General features: G+C 42.9%; 1 protein-coding gene across 2 annotated transcripts; it reads left to right on the forward strand.

Annotated features, from left to right (window-relative positions):
* Positions 1 to 501: 501 nt before the first annotated feature.
* Positions 502 to 16,463, forward strand: TRAM1 (translocation associated membrane protein 1). Of its 2 annotated transcripts, none has more exons than XM_081919819.1 (11): positions 502 to 799; positions 3,279 to 3,342; positions 4,291 to 4,412; positions 4,572 to 4,688; positions 4,846 to 4,904; positions 5,228 to 5,312; positions 6,960 to 7,030; positions 10,616 to 10,720; positions 11,677 to 11,820; positions 13,905 to 14,062; positions 15,873 to 16,463. In XM_081919819.1, exons 1-11 carry the CDS (start codon positions 677 to 679, stop codon positions 15,944 to 15,946), a joined length of 1,122 nt encoding a protein of 373 aa, XP_081775945.1. In that variant the 5' UTR covers positions 502 to 676; the 3' UTR covers positions 15,947 to 16,463. The 2 variants fall into 2 exon arrangements, with proteins under 2 accessions (XP_081775945.1, XP_081775946.1); XM_081919820.1 differs by lacking the exon at positions 502 to 799 and adding an exon at positions 2,197 to 2,268.
* The last annotated feature ends 2,890 nt before the right edge of the window (positions 16,464 to 19,353 follow it).

Raw genomic sequence — 19,353 nt, forward strand, 5'->3', positions numbered from 1 at the left:
TTGTATTTAAGAAGCAGAACGTACAGATCTAAAAAGGGCACAAAGACCGTCCTCTCTCACACATATAGTTCTCGAGGGCTGCTGCAGACAACCCGTGCTCTTTCAGTAACAGGTAACCCAAGCAACTCCTACGCGCATGTTCACCTTTCTCACACGCGACCCCTGATTTTATTCACCATAGACATTTCTTCTCTCTCTTTCCCCCTTCGTACCTCTAGGACTCTGAGCCGGCCTCTGTGATTGGCCGGGCGCCCTTTCTAAAAGGGGCGGGGAGGGGCCCAACCTCCCGCTTCGCCCTCTCGTTAACCCAATCCACGTCCAGTTCCGGATCTGGGGCCTCCGGAGCGGAAGGTGGCGCTCTCGCAGGTTCCCAACGCCTGCCGGTATGGAGCCTTCTCTGCGGGCGGAGAGATAAGAAGCGACGAGTCGCGGTTTCGAATGCTGGGCTGCTGGAGACTCGGAAGGGGGGAGGGGCAGGGAGGCGAGGAGGAGGAGGAGGCGAAGTTGGGCGGAGCGGCTGCCTGGGCGTCCTCCCCTTCCTCGGGGCCCCGCCGCAGAGAGCGCGAGCGGGGTTGGGCTGGGCTATAGGCTAGCGGCGGCAGCGGCGGCGGCTGGAGCAGGGGCCGAGGAAGGAAGGAAGGGCTGGTGGTGGTGGCTGCGCTGCGCTCTGCCCGCCATGGCGATCCGCAAGAAGAGCAGCAAGAACCCGCCCGTGCTGAGCCACGAGTTCGTCGTGCAGAACCACGCGGACATTGTCTCCTGCATGGCCATGGTCTTCCTGCTGGGGCTCATGTTCGAGGTGAGGAAGGAGGACCAGGAGGGATGGGGGGAAGGCGGAGAGGAGCTGGCGCCTTCCTACGGTCGTTAGGGAGAGAGGTCCGCTGCTCCCCGGCCTCAGCCAGCGCGGCTTGGGGAAGAGACTGGTTTGCAACGGGGACAAGCTCCTAGTCCCTGCCGTCGGCGTCCCTCCCGCTTCCTCTTTCCCTTCTAGCGTGTGTAAAGAGAGGAGGGGAGTGGTGTGGCGATTGTGTGTATACTAAGTGTATCCACAAACCCATTCATCGCCGTCCAAATGCTGCCAGCAACATGGTCGTGGGGAGCTGGAGTTCCTCCCTGGCCGCAAACCTGTGTGGGTCTTAGAAAGGATCCTGCGTGGCGTGGGTGGTGGAGGGGGAGAGGACACGGAGTTGGGTGATTAAGGCAGCGGCTTCCTCCACCCACAAACCCACCCCGCCCCGGGAAACATCTGGCAGGCTCTTCCTCGAGCCGTTCGTCTTGGCAAGAGGGAGAGTGTGGGGTGGTGGGAAGTCAGCAGGTCCTTGTGTCAAGGCGGGGGGGGGGGAGGCAGGCGGATGCGCCTTGTTGTGTCCGCGTCAGCAGTTGCTGTTGTGGGTTTGCGCGGAGGAGCAGCTGGTAGGTAGCCCGAGCGGTGCATCATCCTGCGAGCAGGAGCAGCCGCCCCTCCCCGGCAGATGTGGCTGCCTCCGTCCTCAGTCAAAGTCTGCTGGGCCTGACATCTGTCTCTCATGCTCCCCCGCCACCTTGGGGGGAGCCGAGTGTGCTCCACACCCACTTCAGCTCCGTCTTGCCGAAATGCAGACCTGCAGCGCTGAGCATCCTAACCAGGGAGTAAGCCGCACGGAGCACAGTAGTGGGGCTTACTCCTGAGTAAGCCTGCACATAGCACCCCGCTCTCGGAGAGGGGAAGTAGGTACAGCCCCCGCCGCCTTTGCTGCCTCCAGGGTTTCCGAAGCGGAGCAACCGCCGCAGTGTAAACGGGGTTTTCGGAGTGTGTGGCGAAAGAGCCTCCGCCGTGCACGCCTCTCTGACCGGGTTGTGCGCTTGCCTGCTTGCCTGGCTGCCTGCTGAGTAGTTCCTGGTCTCGTCAAGGTTACGTGGCACTCGGAGCTGGAGCACTATGGGGAGGGCGGGGAGACTCGACGTTTTTGGAGACGGGAGGTGCTGGCAGGGTGTGCGGAGCGGGGAGCGCGCAGAGGGAGATTTGGCTCCGCTTGCCTGGGCTAAGGGGAGGGGAGAGGGCGCGCAGTCCTTTGTGTGCAACGGGCAGAACTACAAGCCCCATGAGGCGCTGCGGGAGCGGCTCCTCCCCTCCTCTCGGCTCCAGGGAAGGTGAGCTGGACGGTGACGTGTACATAGAGCGAGCCCCACGGCCCGCCTTCTGAGCGTGGCGGTCGCTTGCAGTCGTTGGTCGCAGCCAGATGGGGTTGCCTGGCGCCCCTCCAGATAGGGGATGCGACACGTGTCAAGGTGTGTGCATGCCATGGCTCTGGATTAGAACCAGGGAAGGAGAAGATGTCCTTGAAATAGTTAAATAACTGACTTATAAAAATATTTATATACTGCTATATCATTTTAAAAAAAACATATGAAAGCAATAAAACATGAAACTGAACTTATTAGCCCCAGAGCTTAATGAGGGTATGGAAGATTTAAGCAGTCTATTGACTTGCTCCAGAGCAGTTTTAAATGGTAGTGCAGTGCTTCTTTGTAAAGTATTTGAGCAATATAACTTTAAGGCTCTGTTGAAAACCTGCTTCAGTAACTGCTACCCCAAGTTCTGATGACACTTTGGAGGAAAGTATCCTGAGGAGCAGATGCACTTTTATAAGCATGTATGCAAATGCCTTTCTAAAATAGTTGTCGTTGGTTTTCCATGCAGTACATTGGTAAATAGTAATGTGTCTAGCATTTTTCTTTCTTGAAGCTAAAGATTGCAGCAGTTTCTGTTCTTTCTATACCAGCTTGCCCATAAGTGATGTCCTGAGGCAATTTTTGTTGGGAACAGCTGTTTTAAAAGTGGCATGAGCAGTTATGTGTTCTCAACAGTGCATTTGCTTGTGTTATTTGGACAGACACAAGCTTATAAGTAACCACTCATCTGGGCCACTGTGGCAAGCCTGGATAGGCTTGCATATAGATAACAGCCAACAATAGGAATGTATTGGCAAGAAGATTGGGGTAGGGGACTGAAATATCTGTGGGTTTTATAGGTGAACTTGAGTTAATGGGTATATTTGTTGAAATAGTAAAGAACTGTGGAAATAACCAGTCTTCTGTGCCCCATTGTCCTAGTTTGATGTCGTTTCTTTTGTAATTGCTTCAGCTACACAAATAAATAATAATTGTAATAATAATGTTATTTTCCTTGCTTCTGAGTAGGCATGGTTAGGGTTGTGCTGTTAGTATGTTTAGAATTTCATCCTTGGTGTGTTCTTTGTAGAAATAATTTTATTTAATTGGGTTTTGTTTCATTTCAGGTTACAGCAAAAGCAGCTGTTGTCTTTGTTACACTTCAGTACAATGTTACCATTCCTGCCACAGGTAAAGCTCTAAAAAATATTTAGGCATTTGTCCTAGATAGAAAAGGAATACTGATTCATTGCTAACATATTGTCATATCATCTAATAGGCTAGTCCTAAAACATGCTACACTAGCAAACACTGTACTAGTGGAACAGCAGAAGGATGAGAAACATCAGCACAATTTTTCAGTGTCAGTTCACCAGTAATGATGTTTGCTTTGTGACCTATAGGCTAGTTTGAATGTATCACCAAGCCATGGCTTGGTGCAACATGTATGAGTGGCTGGGGAAACTCAGCCAGATGGGCGGGGTATAAATTTATTATTATTATTATTATTATTATTATTATTATTATTATTATTATTATTAAAAGGCTGTAGGATTCCCCCTCCCTTCCCCACTCATCACATATCATTATTTCATCCCTTCCTTTCTGGTTTGCAGCAAATCAGTTTGTCTTTCCTCCAGCAACATGGTTTACACTTACTCCCTGAAAACAAGGATCAGAAACAATGGATCATAAACCACAAACCCAGGGAGGGGATCATGAATGCCGGAGGAAGAGGGGCACACAAATGCAACGGTCCTGCTTCCCTTGTTACTCTAGCACCAAACCACATTTTTGCATTGACTTACCCTGCCTATTGTCAATATGAGCTTAGCTCTGGGTGGAAACTAAGTTTTCCTTGCTGTGCTGCTCTTAAAGATAAATAAGATTTTGAATCTGGTGACCGAAATAATAAAGGCATGATTTGTTCCAACATATTAGCGTACTGCATATATTTTAATTTAGACTTTTACTTGCATTAACTAATGCTGTGTTAGTGAAGAAGTAAATAACAAACTAGTCCTTGCAGTCTTCATTAAACTTGAAATAACTCTTTAATTTCTTCAGTTCCAATTTCAGATTAGGAGCGGGCTGGTAAAATAAGTGTATATTTAATGTTGCTGTCTTTTCTTCTCTTAGAGAAACAATCTACAGAAACAGTCACATTGTATCACTACGGCATCAAAGATTTGGCTACGGTTTTCTTCTACATGCTGGTTGCAATAATCATACATGCTATCATTCAAGAATATGTGTTAGATGTAAGTATTGTCAGGACAATATTGAGTATTGCTACAGTGGTATTTGATTGAGTGTATGGATGTGTTGTCAACATGAGTCTTGGATTTAGCTTCGCATGACAGATAACTTCGTATGAAAGCTGTTACGCAGATCACTAACACGGATTCCTTTTCTTTTAGAAAATTAACAGGAAGATGCACTTTTCCAAAACAAAGCACAGCAAGTTCAATGAATCTGGACAACTCAGTGCGTTCTACCTTTTCTCCTGTGTTTGGGGAACAAGCATTCTTGTCTCTGTGAGTATCTCACTTGTACATACTTGAGCTGCAATTCTGTATCACTTAGTAGGAATGAGTCCCATTGATCTCAAATGGGACTAACTTCTCCATAGGCCTGTAGTTAGTTTAGTCTTAACCATAAAGGGTATTTGACATGTTTATTTCTTATTTTCAGGAGAATTATGTAGCTGACCCAACATCACTCTGGCGGGACTATCCACATACATCATTGCCGTGAGTTTATCAGAGTTGCGGGGTGGGGCATGTGTCATATAGTTTCTTTAACTTGTCCCAGGGTGTTAAATCAACCAGCAACTTGCTTGCAGGTATTTCAAGTTCTTTTCTTCAAACAAAAGCCTGCTCTCCTGGTCTTCTGTTGCCAATTCCAAGCATGTTGTTCTTTCATAAATGTGTGACTGGTAGTTTCCATCCTACCATTAGTTCTTAATCTCTGTAGAAAATATTTCAGATATGACTCCATTGTAACACCTAATTTAAACAAGGTCTTATTCGAGAGCTGTTTCAATATCTTTGACCTTTTCCATGCTGTATTGTAGGTTCCAAATGAAATTTTTTTACATCTCCCAACTGGCATACTGGTTGCATGCTTTTCCAGAACTCTATTTCCAGAAGACAAAAAAAGTAAGTCCACTTTTGGTTTCATGTTGAGAAGCCTCTAAAAATATATGTATATATTTTAAAGTCTTAATTAGCTGGTAGGAAAGAAAAGTAAATTCTTCTAGCAAATTGTTTGCTCATGGCAATGCTTTAAGCAAGGTTGTTGCCTAGTTCTGTATATCTTACTGTCAACGTTTGTAGCATTCTCCCACACTGTACTTGGGTCTTCTGAGAGGTAGGGAAGATTTCTATGAGTTACTTTTCCAAGGGACTTTGCTTTTACCTGGATATGCAGGTTGATTCACAATGAAGTATACAGTTTTCATTTATAGCAAATGGAAACTGCATACTTCATTATGTATCACCCTGTATTTCTAATGATTAGCCTGGAACCCCATGCAGCAGGTGTTGAAAACCTTTGGCCATGTTTGCTAGGGCTAATGGGAGTTCAGCAGCATCTAGACAGCTAAAGTTTCCTTACTGCTATACACATTTATCTAGGAATTAAGTGCCAGTGAACTTAGTGGGACAAGTGAATAGACATGCCTAGGAGTCTTTTGTTAGTTAGGAACACTAAACTGCACCTGGGAAACATCTTCCATGTATAAGACTAGGTTTTTTTTACTTTAAAATAAGGTTTAAAATCTGGGAGCATCTTATACACTGATAGTGCATATCCCTATTTTCTAAATTTGGGGTCCCCAAAAGTAGGGGGTGTCTTATACATAGGTGCATCTTATACATGGAAAAATACAGTTAGTTGCTGAACGGCAAACCTCTGAAGGCTGTGTCGCTGCCTTGCTAAGCTCCAAAATGGTGATGGTGAGATCCAGCACAGAACCAAGGTTTAGCCTGTATGGGAGCGGCAGCAGCACACACCCATCCTCCAGCATAGTCACGAAGCTTTCATTTCCTTTTTTAAAGTAACCGCAGTCATTTCCCCCTCTTTGCATATTGCAGTGGCTGTCAGCTCTGGTTTATGATGATCTCGATGCAGAACAGCTGCATGGTATAAACGTTTACAACTTTCAGCATTGTAATCAGCCTTATTAGCAGCTACCAGGGCAAATACAGTGAGATCTTTCTCATTTCCTGCTAACAAAAATTAATTTTCTGCTTGGTTGAACAGTTCATGGTTTGAATGATAATAAGAGTAATTTGGTCATTATGTTCTGAAAGATGGCAGGTTAGCAAACAGGAATAAGGTCTTGTATGACCACAGTATATCAGTGTGTGGTTTTTACCATTTGTCCAAGGGTAGTGTTGCAACATCCAGTGAATAGTTGGAGCAGCACTAGTACATTTATTACTTCTTAGGTGGCAAAGTTTCTGGCCTGTTGCAATTTGAAACCTAGATGTGGGGAACTGAGGATTGCATATTATAGAAATCTTACTACCATGCAAATCTTCTACATGTATTCTTATGTTTGCACACATAGAAACATGTTTGTATGTCTTTTAAACATTCATGAAATAAATCAAGCAGAACATTTATTTTAAAGATTTGAGTAAGATTTCAGGGTACCAACAAACTCCAGGATCAGCTATTAGAAACAGAATAGTATAAGACAAGAAATGGTTGTCCAGATTGGGTAATGGCCAGAAACTGGTGAATGTATTTAAGTTATGAGAACTCCCTGCAGAATTGATAAAGCTGTGGCTTTTTCATAGGAAGACATTCCTCGGCAGCTTGTTTACATTGGACTCTATCTTTTCCATATCGCTGGAGCTTATCTGTTAAAGTAAGTGACTTACTTGTTTTGCTGCCATACAGAGCCCCTTAGAGAAGATGGGGGTGGGGTTAAATTCAATAATAAATAACTATTTGGATAGTGAAATACAGTATCAAGTGTTCAGATACTGCAATCCAACATACCTTACATTGTACCCTGTAAAATGACTGTAGAAGTCCACTAGGTGTTTAGCAATCAGGTGTTTCCCTCAAAGGGAAAAGTTTTTTTCTGCAATAACTAATTTATTCCATCTTTTCCTGAGCAGACCGCAGGAGACAAGATCGTACCTGAACAGTTGAATTTATCTTGAATGCACACAGCAACTTTATTTCAATATCCAAAGTAGATTACTATATATATATATATATATATATATATATATATATATATATATATATATATGCTTTCGTAGATTTTCACGGGTACAGGAATGCAGGTTTTGGTGTCCTCGGGTGTCTTCCCGTGTAAAAGTTGGGGTGTCTAGGCGACGTTTCGACGAGGTCTCACTCGTCATCTTCAGGCTGGTGCTTTCGGCTTCTTGTTACTGGAACAGAGCAGGATCTCAGTGTTTGAGTTCCTATAAATACTGTTGAGGGGGTGTGGTGTATAGCTTCCAATGTTCTGGGCAGAGAGGAATTCCCAGGCTAGTGTGCCTTTTCTTCTTTTGTTCCTTAATTACTTGAGGGATATCTTGAGTGATTTCTTGAGTGATATCCTGAGTACCGCTTAGGTGGGTCATTAGGTGTGGATTAGTTGCTAAAGTCTTTGTGTCTTGACCTCTTGAACTTTGTGAAGAGTTTTTCTGAGAAGATGGCTGTACTGCACTTAGTTGTGCTCTGGCTTGGCTTCGTGTATAGGGGCGAGCTGTGGTTTTGTGGCCTGTGTCAGCCAGATCTGTGTAGGGATTGCAGGGGGGTGCAGCATCCGGAGGTGCCACCATGGTTTGGCTACTGGATGGTGTCTGTAATTTATCTGTGGAGAGGGTCTGGGTTTGGGTCTGGTGTGGTTGATTGGTGATGGCGTTCTGTGTGCCTCTGGATCTGGTGTCAGTTTTTGTGGGGAGGGCTAATTTCCAGATGTCTGGCAAGCGGGATGTGTCGTCGCGCTTGTTCATGTTGTGAGGGTGTTTCTCTATCTCGATGGCTTCCATGATTATTCTCTTGTGGTGATGTTCCATGTTAAAGAGCAATTTGGAATCTGCAAAATTAATTTCGTGTCCTGTTTCTTTCATGTGTTGGAAAAGAGAGGAAGTTTTTTCTTCTTTTTTGACGGCATTCTTGTGTTCTGCGATACGTGCATTTATTCGTCTGTTTGTTTGTCCAATGTACGTGGCTGGGCAGACTTTGCAGGGTATTTGGAGGATAAAATTAGCAAAATCCTCCATAAACACAATATCAAAACAGCCTTTTGCACCAACCAAAAAATAGCCAATATCCTCAGAAACCCCAAGGATAAAATCCAGTTGGAAAACCAAGGGGTCTATGAAATACCCTGCAAAGTCTGCCCAGCCACGTACATTGGACAAACAAACAGACGAATAAATGCACGTATCGCAGAACACAAGAATGCCGTCAAAAAAGAAGAAAAAACTTCCTCTCTTTTCCAACACATGAAAGAAACAGGACACGAAATTAATTTTGCAGATTCCAAATTGCTCTTTAACATGGAACATCACCACAAGAGAATAATCATGGAAGCCATCGAGATAGAGAAACACCCTCACAACATGAACAAGCGCGACGACACATCCCGCTTGCCAGACATCTGGAAATTAGCCCTCCCCACAAAAACTGACACCAGATCCAGAGGCACACAGAACGCCATCACCAATCAACCACACCAGACCCAAACCCAGACCCTCTCCACAGATAAATTACAGACACCATCCAGTAGCCAAACCATGGTGGCACCTCCGGATGCTGCACCCCCCTGCAATCCCTACACAGATCTGGCTGACACAGGCCACAAAACCACAGCTCGCCCCTATACACGAAGCCAAGCCAGAGCACAACTAAGTGCAGTACAGCCATCTTCTCAGAAAAACTCTTCACAAAGTTCAAGAGGTCAAGACACAAAGACTTTAGCAACTAATCCACACCTAATGACCCACCTAAGCGGTACTCAGGATATCACTCAAGAAATCACTCAAGATATCCCTCAAGTAATTAAGGAACAAAAGAAGAAAAGGCACACTAGCCTGGGAACTTCCTCTCTGCCCAGAACATTGGAAGCTATACACCACACCCCCTCAACAGTATTTATAGGAACTCAAACACTGAGATCCTGCTCTGTTCCAGTAACAAGAAGCCGAAAGCACCAGCCTGAAGATGACGAGTGAGACCTCGTCGAAACGTCGCCTAGACACCCCAACTTTTACACGGGAAGACACCCGAGGACACCAAAACCTGCATATATATATATATATATATATAGCATTTCTCCCCTGCCTTTGAAATGGGTCAAGCAGTTGCTTGAACTTCACATTCACAGGAATGATGCAATAAGCCCATGGTTCACTTTGAATGCTCAGTTTTCAAGTTGAATGTCTAATGGCAGTGTATTTTTACAAAAAAAATTTGTCCCCTAGAAAAGCTTGTATTTAAATTTTTAAACATCAAGTTGTTGTTGTTTTGGGGTGTGTGGGTGTGTGGGTGTGTGTATGCATATATATGTGTGTGTGTGTGTGTGTGTGTGTGTGTGTGTGTATTTTTATTTATATTCAGAGTTGCTTCAGTGGATAATCAATTTAAAATCGCCAATAAAACATTAAAATCAGTAAAACTGTCAAAGTGCAAAGACCAGGAGAATTCATAACAGTTGCCATCAAGGACACGTGCCCTGAACTGTTCTAGGGCAGAGTTCTGTTCTCGTTGTTTGGCAGAAGGGTGATAAAGGCAGAGTCGGATGGGCTTCCATCAGGAAGGTGTTCTGTAACTGGCACCACAACTGAGCCAACCTATCCTTCACACCTATGAACTGTGCCTTGGATGGCTAGGGAACCAAAAGGCATGCATGTGAGATATAAAATAATATGGCATTAGTGAATAAGTGATGATTATGCAATAAGGAATGTAATAGGGATGAAAATATGGAAATAAGACTTACTTAAATATTTTAACAGATAATGAGATTTGAAAGAGGATAGGGATTTGCTGAATCTGATGGTAAACAGGAACACAAGGAAGGGAGGTGTGGGGAAGCCAAGAAACAGGGTTAAGAAACTCAGAACTTTAAAGGGAAAATGCTTATTCTTTCTTTTTTATGTATTCTTTATTTTCTTTGCTTTATGTTTTGTTTTATTTCTTATATGTTTTTATGTATCTCTTTTAAAAAAAATAATAAATATCTTAAAAAACAAAAGGCATGCATCAGATTTTCATTCTGATGATCTGCATCACTGAGGAATCTATACTGCTGCAGAACATGTGTGTATATTCCTGGGCCTGTTTGAAAGCGGACATAGGAAACTGTCACTGAGCCCTGAATTCCTGTGCCAAATTTAATTAATGCAAGGCCAAATGAGTGGGTTTAATCAAAGACCTTGTGTCCCTCTACCAACTCGAAACTTCTTTCCTTTCATTTTTGTTCTTACAGTTTGACCCACCTTGGCCTTGTTCTTCTTGTGCTACATTACTTTGTGGAGTTTCTGTTCCACATCTCCAGACTGTTTTACTTCAGTGACGAAAAATATCAGAAAGGGTAAGTACTTTACGGTAACTTCCAACCTTTAAAAATATGTCTGGAAATGCAACTTCTAATTAATGCTTGAACGTGTACAGTTAACATTGGGCTGCTTCAGCAAATGATATCTGTTCTTTTGTACATTAAAAGAACATCTAATAATAATAGAGATAGTTTTGTTCTCTGTTTAAGATAAAAATTGAAGTCTGCAAGCAAATATCTGGCTGATTACTTCAGGTACACAGACTTTGGCCTGGCTTACCTGTGTATCTCTTGGTCAGGTGCACCCCCTCCTCTTTCTCCTAGATTTTCTTCACTTCTGACACCATGTTCCAGGCACTTCTCACTCCCTTGATCTTGCCACCTCCTGCCCTCAAGGATCAGTGCGGCTTAGCCAGATATATTCCTTCCTTTCCCCTCTGGCATAAAGACAACTTGCTGTTCAGTTACAAAGCCTTCATTACCTTCAGTACAACCACAGAATTCCTATGCACAAAACAGTTACCAACTACTTCTTCTTGAGATTGGTGTGCATTCAGATGCACATAAAAAAACCTCCCCCAACCTGGAATAGCTTCATTAGTTTTGAAGAAAGGATTTGACCAGCCTGTTTATAGAAGATGATATATATATCCACATTGAACAATTCCTTAATGTAGAAGCTATTTGAAGCTTAGATGGCTTCACACATTTTTCTGAGCCCTCTGAGATGGAAGAAGTATGACAGAAGAGCCCCACCACATTATATCCTCTAGAATGCCTTCCTGGATGTGTGAGAAGGGACAGTGTTCTGGCTTAACAGTGTTCTAAAATGTATGTGTGGTGAAGTACTTTTGGCCCATGACACCTTAATATTCAATACATATGTTAATCGTATCTGCCTCTGAAATAATTGCTGCAAGTAGTACAATGAATGGATGGAATTCTACTGAGGTGCAGTAATAATATGTTCATATCTGGTCTCTTCCCTCTAGGTTTTCAATCTGGGCCGTCCTTTTTGTTTTGGGAAGACTTCTGACCCTAATTCTTTCCGTCCTTACTGTTGGATTTGGCCTTGCTAGAGCAGAGGATCAAACATTGGATTTTAGTACCGGAAACTTTAATGTGCTGCCCATCAGGTATGAGACGACAGGCACAGCTTCATAGTTAGAGGCAGTGAAACTTCATGAGTTGTTTGGGGGCCACTTTCCTAAAAGCATCTGGTGGGCTTCTGTTCGAAAGAAGAGGCTGCATCAGATGAACAGCTGGCGGGCTTCTTTCTTCTGTGGTGCTTTAAAGTCATAGCTTCATGTGAATGAGACTTGTTTGAGTATTCTGCTTTTGTATGAACTGGCTTTACCTAGAACTTGTACAATTCCCAGTTAATCAGCATTTTCATAAAGCAGGGGAAGGCGGGAAGGGAAGCCTTCCAGAAGCTGCATTCCATTGGTGGGCAGGGCGAGAAACAAAAAGTGGGTGGGACTAGAGCCACAAGTGGGTGGGGCCATGGCTGAGGTTCTTAATTTGTGTGTTCTACACCCCATCTGCCCCATCGGTCACCCTCTGTCAAGGCAAGCAAGTATTGTTTTTGTAGGTAAGGGACACATGCCAGCCAGGCAAAAATGAAGATGACACAAGGCAGTGTTGTTGGTGAGGTATGGAGGAGTATCCCAAAGACAGGGTACAGAGGTCTGGAGGGTCATATTTGGCTCCTGTCAAAAAAATATTTTTAATTTATTTCATGAACTTTATAGTATAATTATTATTAAAATTAAGCTTTATTATAAAAAAACCTCAAAGTATTTTACAAAAAAAGATAAAACATTAAAATCAAGAAAAAATCACAACCATACTTTTAAAACATACAAAAGTTAAAATAGTAAAACAGATGAAAATTACCTCTCTCTATGCAGGATTAGGGTACGTTAAGGGTGAATTACCTGAGTTGTAGAACTATAAAAATACAGTGGTGCCTCGCTAGACGAAAATAATCCGTTCCGCGAGTCTCTTTGTCTAGCGGTTTTTTCGTCTTGCGAAGCAACCCTATTAGCGGATTAGCGCTATTAGCGGCTTAGAAAAAGGGGGGGGAGCGAAAAAAATCGCAAGACATTTTCGTCTTGCGAAGCAAGCCCATAGGGAAATTCGTCTTGCGAAGCGCATCGAAAAACGGAAAACTCTTTCGTCTAGCGGATTTTTCGTCTTGCGAGGCATTCGTCTTGCGGGGCACCACTGTAGTAGATAAGAACTTTCCTTGTGTACATGTTTTGCAGAATAAAATGTGATGTAAAACATGCTGTTAAAAATGTGTGGTGTGCACTGCCTGTCTTTTCAGGAAACGTTTCTTTTTGTAGTTCAAGCATAAATCCTTAAATTTAAACACTTGAGCATGTTGAGCACCTGATGTTGTTGGTGCAACTCCTTCACATTGAGGGTAGATGTTTAGGGTCTATCTGTGATGACTCCAGAAAGTGTTGAAACCATTCCACAAAGAATTTTGGCTCAGTTTCAGTATGAATTTCAGCTTCTAGTTACACAGTACCGTGACTATATTTATAGTTCCTGGAAGGATGTTGTTTCAGTGAGCTGCAGATCATGGGCTGCTGTTTATCTAGCCACATAGTGTATGTCACTGATAACGAAGTGTGAAATATCTTCATCTAGATCAGAGTACAAAAAGTGTCGCCCTCCTGGTTAGAGAATTGGATGTTATCTTCTTTGTCATAATACATAAATTTTATTTGTATGTTGCCTTTCCACAGTTCAAACCATGCTCCGGGCAGCACACAACTAAACCCCACAGACAAAACCCGAGACCAAGAGTCTGTTCAGCAGCCTCAGCTTTTGTAGCTGGAGTCAGTCAGGGCCTTGCCTTCCCAGGTCAAGTGGGAAAAGGCCTGCAAGGCAGGGAGCAGGTCTTCCAGGACTCACAGCCAAGTGTAGTTTAGTTATTGCATGGGAACGAGAGAATTTGCCAATTTCAGAACATGCTTTTCAGTCTATGCATTCCTATTGTGTTATTACCTTGTTAAATTCCTGAAGCTTTGCTATGCTTCCATTAAACCTAATCTCTCTGGGCTTTCTATGTACTTTCCTAGATAACAAGGAAATAAAAGGCTTGATAAATGGCCAAGAAACATCCTGCCCAGTGGGAACAGTTTTCCTGATTCTTCTCATTTCCGGATCTTCAGGAATCCTAGTACAGTAATCTGTCTTCTCTTTGTAGAATCAGCGTACTGGCATCTATCTGTTTCACACAGGCCTTTATGATGTGGAAGTTCATCAATTTCCAGCTGAGAAGGTGGAGAGAACATTCTTCACCTCCCCAACCAGTGAAAAAGAAGTTTGCAACAACTAAAAGCAAGCCTTCCAAGAAAGAAAGAGGTTTGTACTTCAGTCCTTTACTCTGTACAGTTTTGGTGGAGGGGGAAATGAAACAAGTTCCACAAGACATTGAGGAACCTCGTTACCAGTGACGCTTAAGCCAATGCTACGTTCCCTGAATTCAAGGGCAGTGATACTAATTTCTTACATAACCAAATATTGGCCAGACAGATTCATTGGGGGATAAAATTGGTTTCCCACAAAGAATCCTGGGAACTTTCATTTGTTAATGTTCTCCCAACAACTCTCAGCACCCTTTGCAAAACTGTGGCTCCCATGGTTCCTTGGGGGAAGCCATGACTGTGAAAAGTCAGTGAAATAATGCTTTAAATGTATGGTGTGGGTGTGTCACACATAGCATCCTTCATAGTATTCTGTCTCTGGAAGGAGCTCTTGTCTCTTTTCATTTATCTTCTTGCCCTGGGTTAGTGATCACAACTGAAGAGTGTAGACAATCCACAGGCTTGAGTGGTGATCTTAATTTACTGCACCTTCTAGCGGCGCATAAAGGACGAGAGGTCTCTGCAAATAAAGCAAGACGTTTCTAATGTCAGAATTCTGGCTAAGTTGTTTTTTTATTGGATTCCTGCCCTTCGTTGTAAGATCTCAGGGTGGATCACAGAATGGTTGTCACTCATTCAGTAGCACTCAACTGCTCAAGCCCCAATTCTTTTTTTATTATTTTTAGATTCTTGGGTTGCATGCAGTCATGAAAGTGCTGAGAATTAGACATACGGAGTCATTACCTAGTTTCACTCGTTGACTCTTGAAATTTATTATGTATATTTTTGTTACTGGTGCATTTTACTGTTTGGGGTTTTTAGTTGCATTGTAAGCTGACCTAGGATGAAAAGTTAAGAAGGGCAGGAAAGGGGTAACCAAGTGCCCCCCTAGGCATTCATTGCCTGCTGGATCTTCTGAAAATGACATAAATTACAGGGCTTTACCTATTTGGAAATCTAGATTTTTTTTATTGTTTCCCCTTTTCTACAAGGAAATATAAGGTAGTGTGCAGGGATCCAGTTCCTTTCCTCTTCACAATTGTGAAGTGGGATATGGTGAGAGTTGGTGACAGGCCCAAGATCACCCAGTAAGCTTCATAACTGACTGAGGATTTGAGCCTCTAAGTCACTGCTTCCCAAACTTGGGTCTCCATCTGTTTTTGGACTTCAACTCCTATCATCCCTAGCTAGCAGGACCAGTGTCAGGGGTTGTGGGAATTGTAGTCCAAAAACAACTGGACACTCAAGTTTGGGAAACACTTCTCCAAGTCTACCCACTTCTAGGCCAATTTTCTAATTCTTGGCGGCAGCCCTCAGTGGTGTTTTTCAGATAGTGTGGCCTTTCTGCCAAGCATAGAATACTATTGTAGCTATTTGTCCTAAGCCACTCTGGGCACTATTAACATATATCTATATCGGGTGTGAGGAAACTTTGGCCTACCAGATGTTGCTGGACTGTCAAGTCCCATCAGCCCCAACAAACAATACCAATGACTAGGGATGATGGGATGTGTAGTCCAAAAATATATGCTGAGTCAAAGGTTCCCCACACCTAACTTGTATGGTGAATGTTATTTTTGAAAATCTGGTTGTAATATAAAGTTGTCTGGACATAATTTTACCATTTCTTCTAAAGCTGTTGTGGGATATGGGATGCTAAACAAAATCGACCTTTGGTCTGATTCAGCAGGGCTAGTCTTGTCTTGTTTTAAGTTTGGCTTTCTACTAAATGAATAATCTTTTTTTTAATGCTTTCTAGATATGGTACCTAGAAAAGAGATTAACAATGTATATTGTCTTATTTTTAGAAAATGGAATAAATGGAACATTAACCTCAAATGGAGCAGACTCGCCTCGCAGCAGGAAAGAAAAATCCTCTTAAAACAGAACTTTATTAAGTTAATTGACTAATATCCCCAAAGAGAACTGCTTTTTACTTTGGAAAGTCCTTCAGCACCCAAGTTCCTATGGTTAACAAATAAAATAAAATTAATACTTTTTTGTTATTGCTACCATAATGTTTGTGCAGCTTTTTAAACTGAAAAAGGGGGCCACATTATTTTTTTAGTATCTTTGAAAATGTTGTGAGTGTTAATTGGAATCCACTTGCCAAAAATCAGTGATACAATCTGCCATTCCTTCCAGCTTTACAGTGATGAATCTAGTCCATTCCAAAAAACACAATATGAAATTCTTGTTTAAGGAGAAATTGAACATTTAAGTAAAATAGTAGTGCCATATTTTTTTTTAGATATTCTCTTAACACTTAGGTGTATATTTTGATTTTACAGTTCCGAACAGAATTTGTAAACTACCAAGATAATCCTTGTTACTTTGTAGACAATCTCTACCATGATTCAAGAAATTCCCTTATTAAAACACAGTTGGACTGATTGAAATGTTGCTGTGTATGTATATTGTCAAGTATACTGTGAGTTTTGTTGCCATCAGAACTTACATCAGCATGTCTGGATAGCCAATGACAAAACACTGCGAGTACATATTGAATGCTGCTTGGCATCCTCCTGGTTTACATTCACAAATTCCTGAATTTGAAGGCTCCCTGTGAAGATACCACAGCTGCTTTGCTCCTCTTCCCTGGGGGTTTTTCTGCTGTGCCATGGTGAGCTAAGTCACAGTTTGGTTTCTTGTCTCATCCAAATCCAGACTCGTGGTTTATCTCTTTCCTGACAAACCACAAGTTTGTTTTATGGCTTGTGGTTTGTCAGGGAGAAGCTAAACCACAAGACTGGGTTTGGACAATGCACTAAGCCAAACACACCAGCAAAGCAGCTACAACACCCTTTTCCTGGTGCCTACACGCCAACCAGGGCATCGGATCTTGTTCTGCCAAGCCATATTCAAGTGTGCACCTGAAAGCATGCTGAAACAGGAGCGAGCATCACACACTACTAGCCCCAGTCACACCGGTCTCCCATCTCCACCAGCTGCAGCCTCAGATCTTTGGGTGGAATGTCAGAAGGCAGGAAATGCCTAAACTGTTAAAGGTCCAGGTAAATATATGCATCATTGGTGTGAAGCTGAATAACGATGGAGCTAGATGCACCTCTGTAGGAAGGGAATTCCACAATTTTGGGCTGACATGGAGACAACCCTTTCCCAGGCTGCCATTTCTTCCCACCCAATTCTTAGTGATGGAACTAAAAGAATGCCCAAGAACGAAGACGGGGCCTAAGTTGTTTAAAGCCCTAAGCATCAGGGTAAGTAAGCACCTTGAATTGGGCTTGGAAACAACTTGACAGCCAGTGCAACTATTTTAAAACAAGGATTATATTCATTAAGTGGAGCCTGGTCACTGCATTTTGGGCCGCTTATAAGTATGGAATAGGGCAGGTGGTAGCTAGCATGGTGCTCAAAAGAGCCAGTATTGACTATTCAGAAAGGCGCATTGTAGTGGCTATTTCAAAGTTTTCCTTAATTTAGTGACCTGATGTAACTTTGAAGGCACAGTGGTCAAACCAGAGGAACAGCTGCCACCCTGGAAGATCACTGAGCAGAGATGTTTGAGTACATAGTAAGAAAGAGAACAACAGCAGCATCCTGGTTACAATTGGAGAAGGATAGGCTAGGCATAGGATCCTGGGAGTGACCCTACCATTGGAAGTTGGCTAGGAGTGCATCATTAGAGTAGTTTCCAGCGTTGCTCTTTTGTTAAGCAACAAGTCCTGTCCTCTCACCACAGCTGTCTTTCAGTTTTACTTAGAACACTCAAGTCTTTAAAGCTGTGTTGATAATAAGGGTCAAGTCATCTAGCAAGCCACATGCAATTGAAACAGTATCCAAGAAATTTCCCAAATACGGAGTGTACTGGGCTCTACAGAAAGAACCATCAGCAGTCCAAATGCTAAATATTCCAAACAGTGCTGTTGACTCTTGCATTCTCTTCTGTGCTTTTATTGCTTCGTCGCTTGCTACAGATCATTGGTTTATTTATTTAAAACTATTTCTAAGCTATTTGATATTTTTAAATTCTCATAAATGGTGTCCACTATGTACAACGTAAACACACTGTCCATTAAAAGAAAAATACAACCTTAAAACAATATAAAAGCAAGTGAAACAAGTTCAGGAGATTCGTGTACATAAATTGGGGTCCAGTCATATGGGTCAGGGAAAGCCTGACCAAAAAGGAAGTCTTTGCAAGACATCTGAAGCAGCTGGTGGTTGCTGCTTCCTGAATGGCAGAGGGGAGGACATTCCACAGAACAGGGGTAAAAGCATAGGTCATCGCCCTATGATATGTAGAGTGCAGTGCCATGAATAGAGTTTCTCCAGATGATCCAACTGGTCTTACAAGTCAATACAGGGGCAGGGGGGTCTTTCAGGTAACCTGGATCCTAGTTGTTTAGGGTTTTATATATTGAAAGACCTACACTGGGTCCCAATACGTTTCCAAGCACAATTCAAAGTGTTGGTGCTGACCTTTAAAACTCTAAACGGCCTCAGTCCAATATACCTGAAGGAGCGTCTCCACCCCCATCGTTCTGCCCAGACACTGAGGTCCGGCTCCGAGGGCCTTCTGGTGGTTCTCCCGCTGAGAGAAGCCAAGTACAGGGAACCAGGCAGAGGGCCTTCTCGGTAGTGGCACCCGCCCTGTGGAATGCCCTCCCACCAGATGTCAAAGAGAAAAACAACTACCAGACTTTAGAAAACATCTGAAGGCAGCCCTGTTTAGGGAAGCTTTTAATGTTTAATAGACTATTGTATTTTAATATTTTGTTGGAAGCCGCCCAGAGTGGCTGGGGAAACCCAGTCAGATGGGCGGGGTATAAATAACTTATTATTATTATTATTATTATTATTATTATTATTATTATTATTATTACTATGACAAGATCTTGAACATGATCTGGTACTAGTGCAAATCATGCACATCAATCCTTCTTCCCATAGAATGACTGGCTCCTTTTTCTGGAATGTTCACTTTCCCAAGCATCTTATGCATGCAAGATGTGAGTCCCATGCATTTTGCTCCTCATCTTGCCCATCCAAGACCCATCCCACATACGTACCGGGTCTGTTTCCCTTGCGACCAGGGTGCTCCTAAGATAGCACTTCATTACAATTGGAATTAGTAGTCTTTGTTGAATGTTTCTTTACCTGGAGTAATTGGATTACTTTACTAATTTTTGTTGCCTGGAAGCTTAAATCTTAATTGCTTTAAGATTTCCTTTTCTGCCTAAAGTGGAGCACTGTAAAGATTCAAATATTCTCACCTGGGAAAATGTTTCTCTGGTAACCTCCCTCAATAAAGAAGGGAGGGAGGTA

This window comes from Podarcis melisellensis (assembly GCF_964234715.1).
Source record: "Podarcis melisellensis genome assembly, chromosome: 7".
Taxonomy (NCBI): Eukaryota; Metazoa; Chordata; class Lepidosauria; order Squamata; family Lacertidae; genus Podarcis; species Podarcis melisellensis.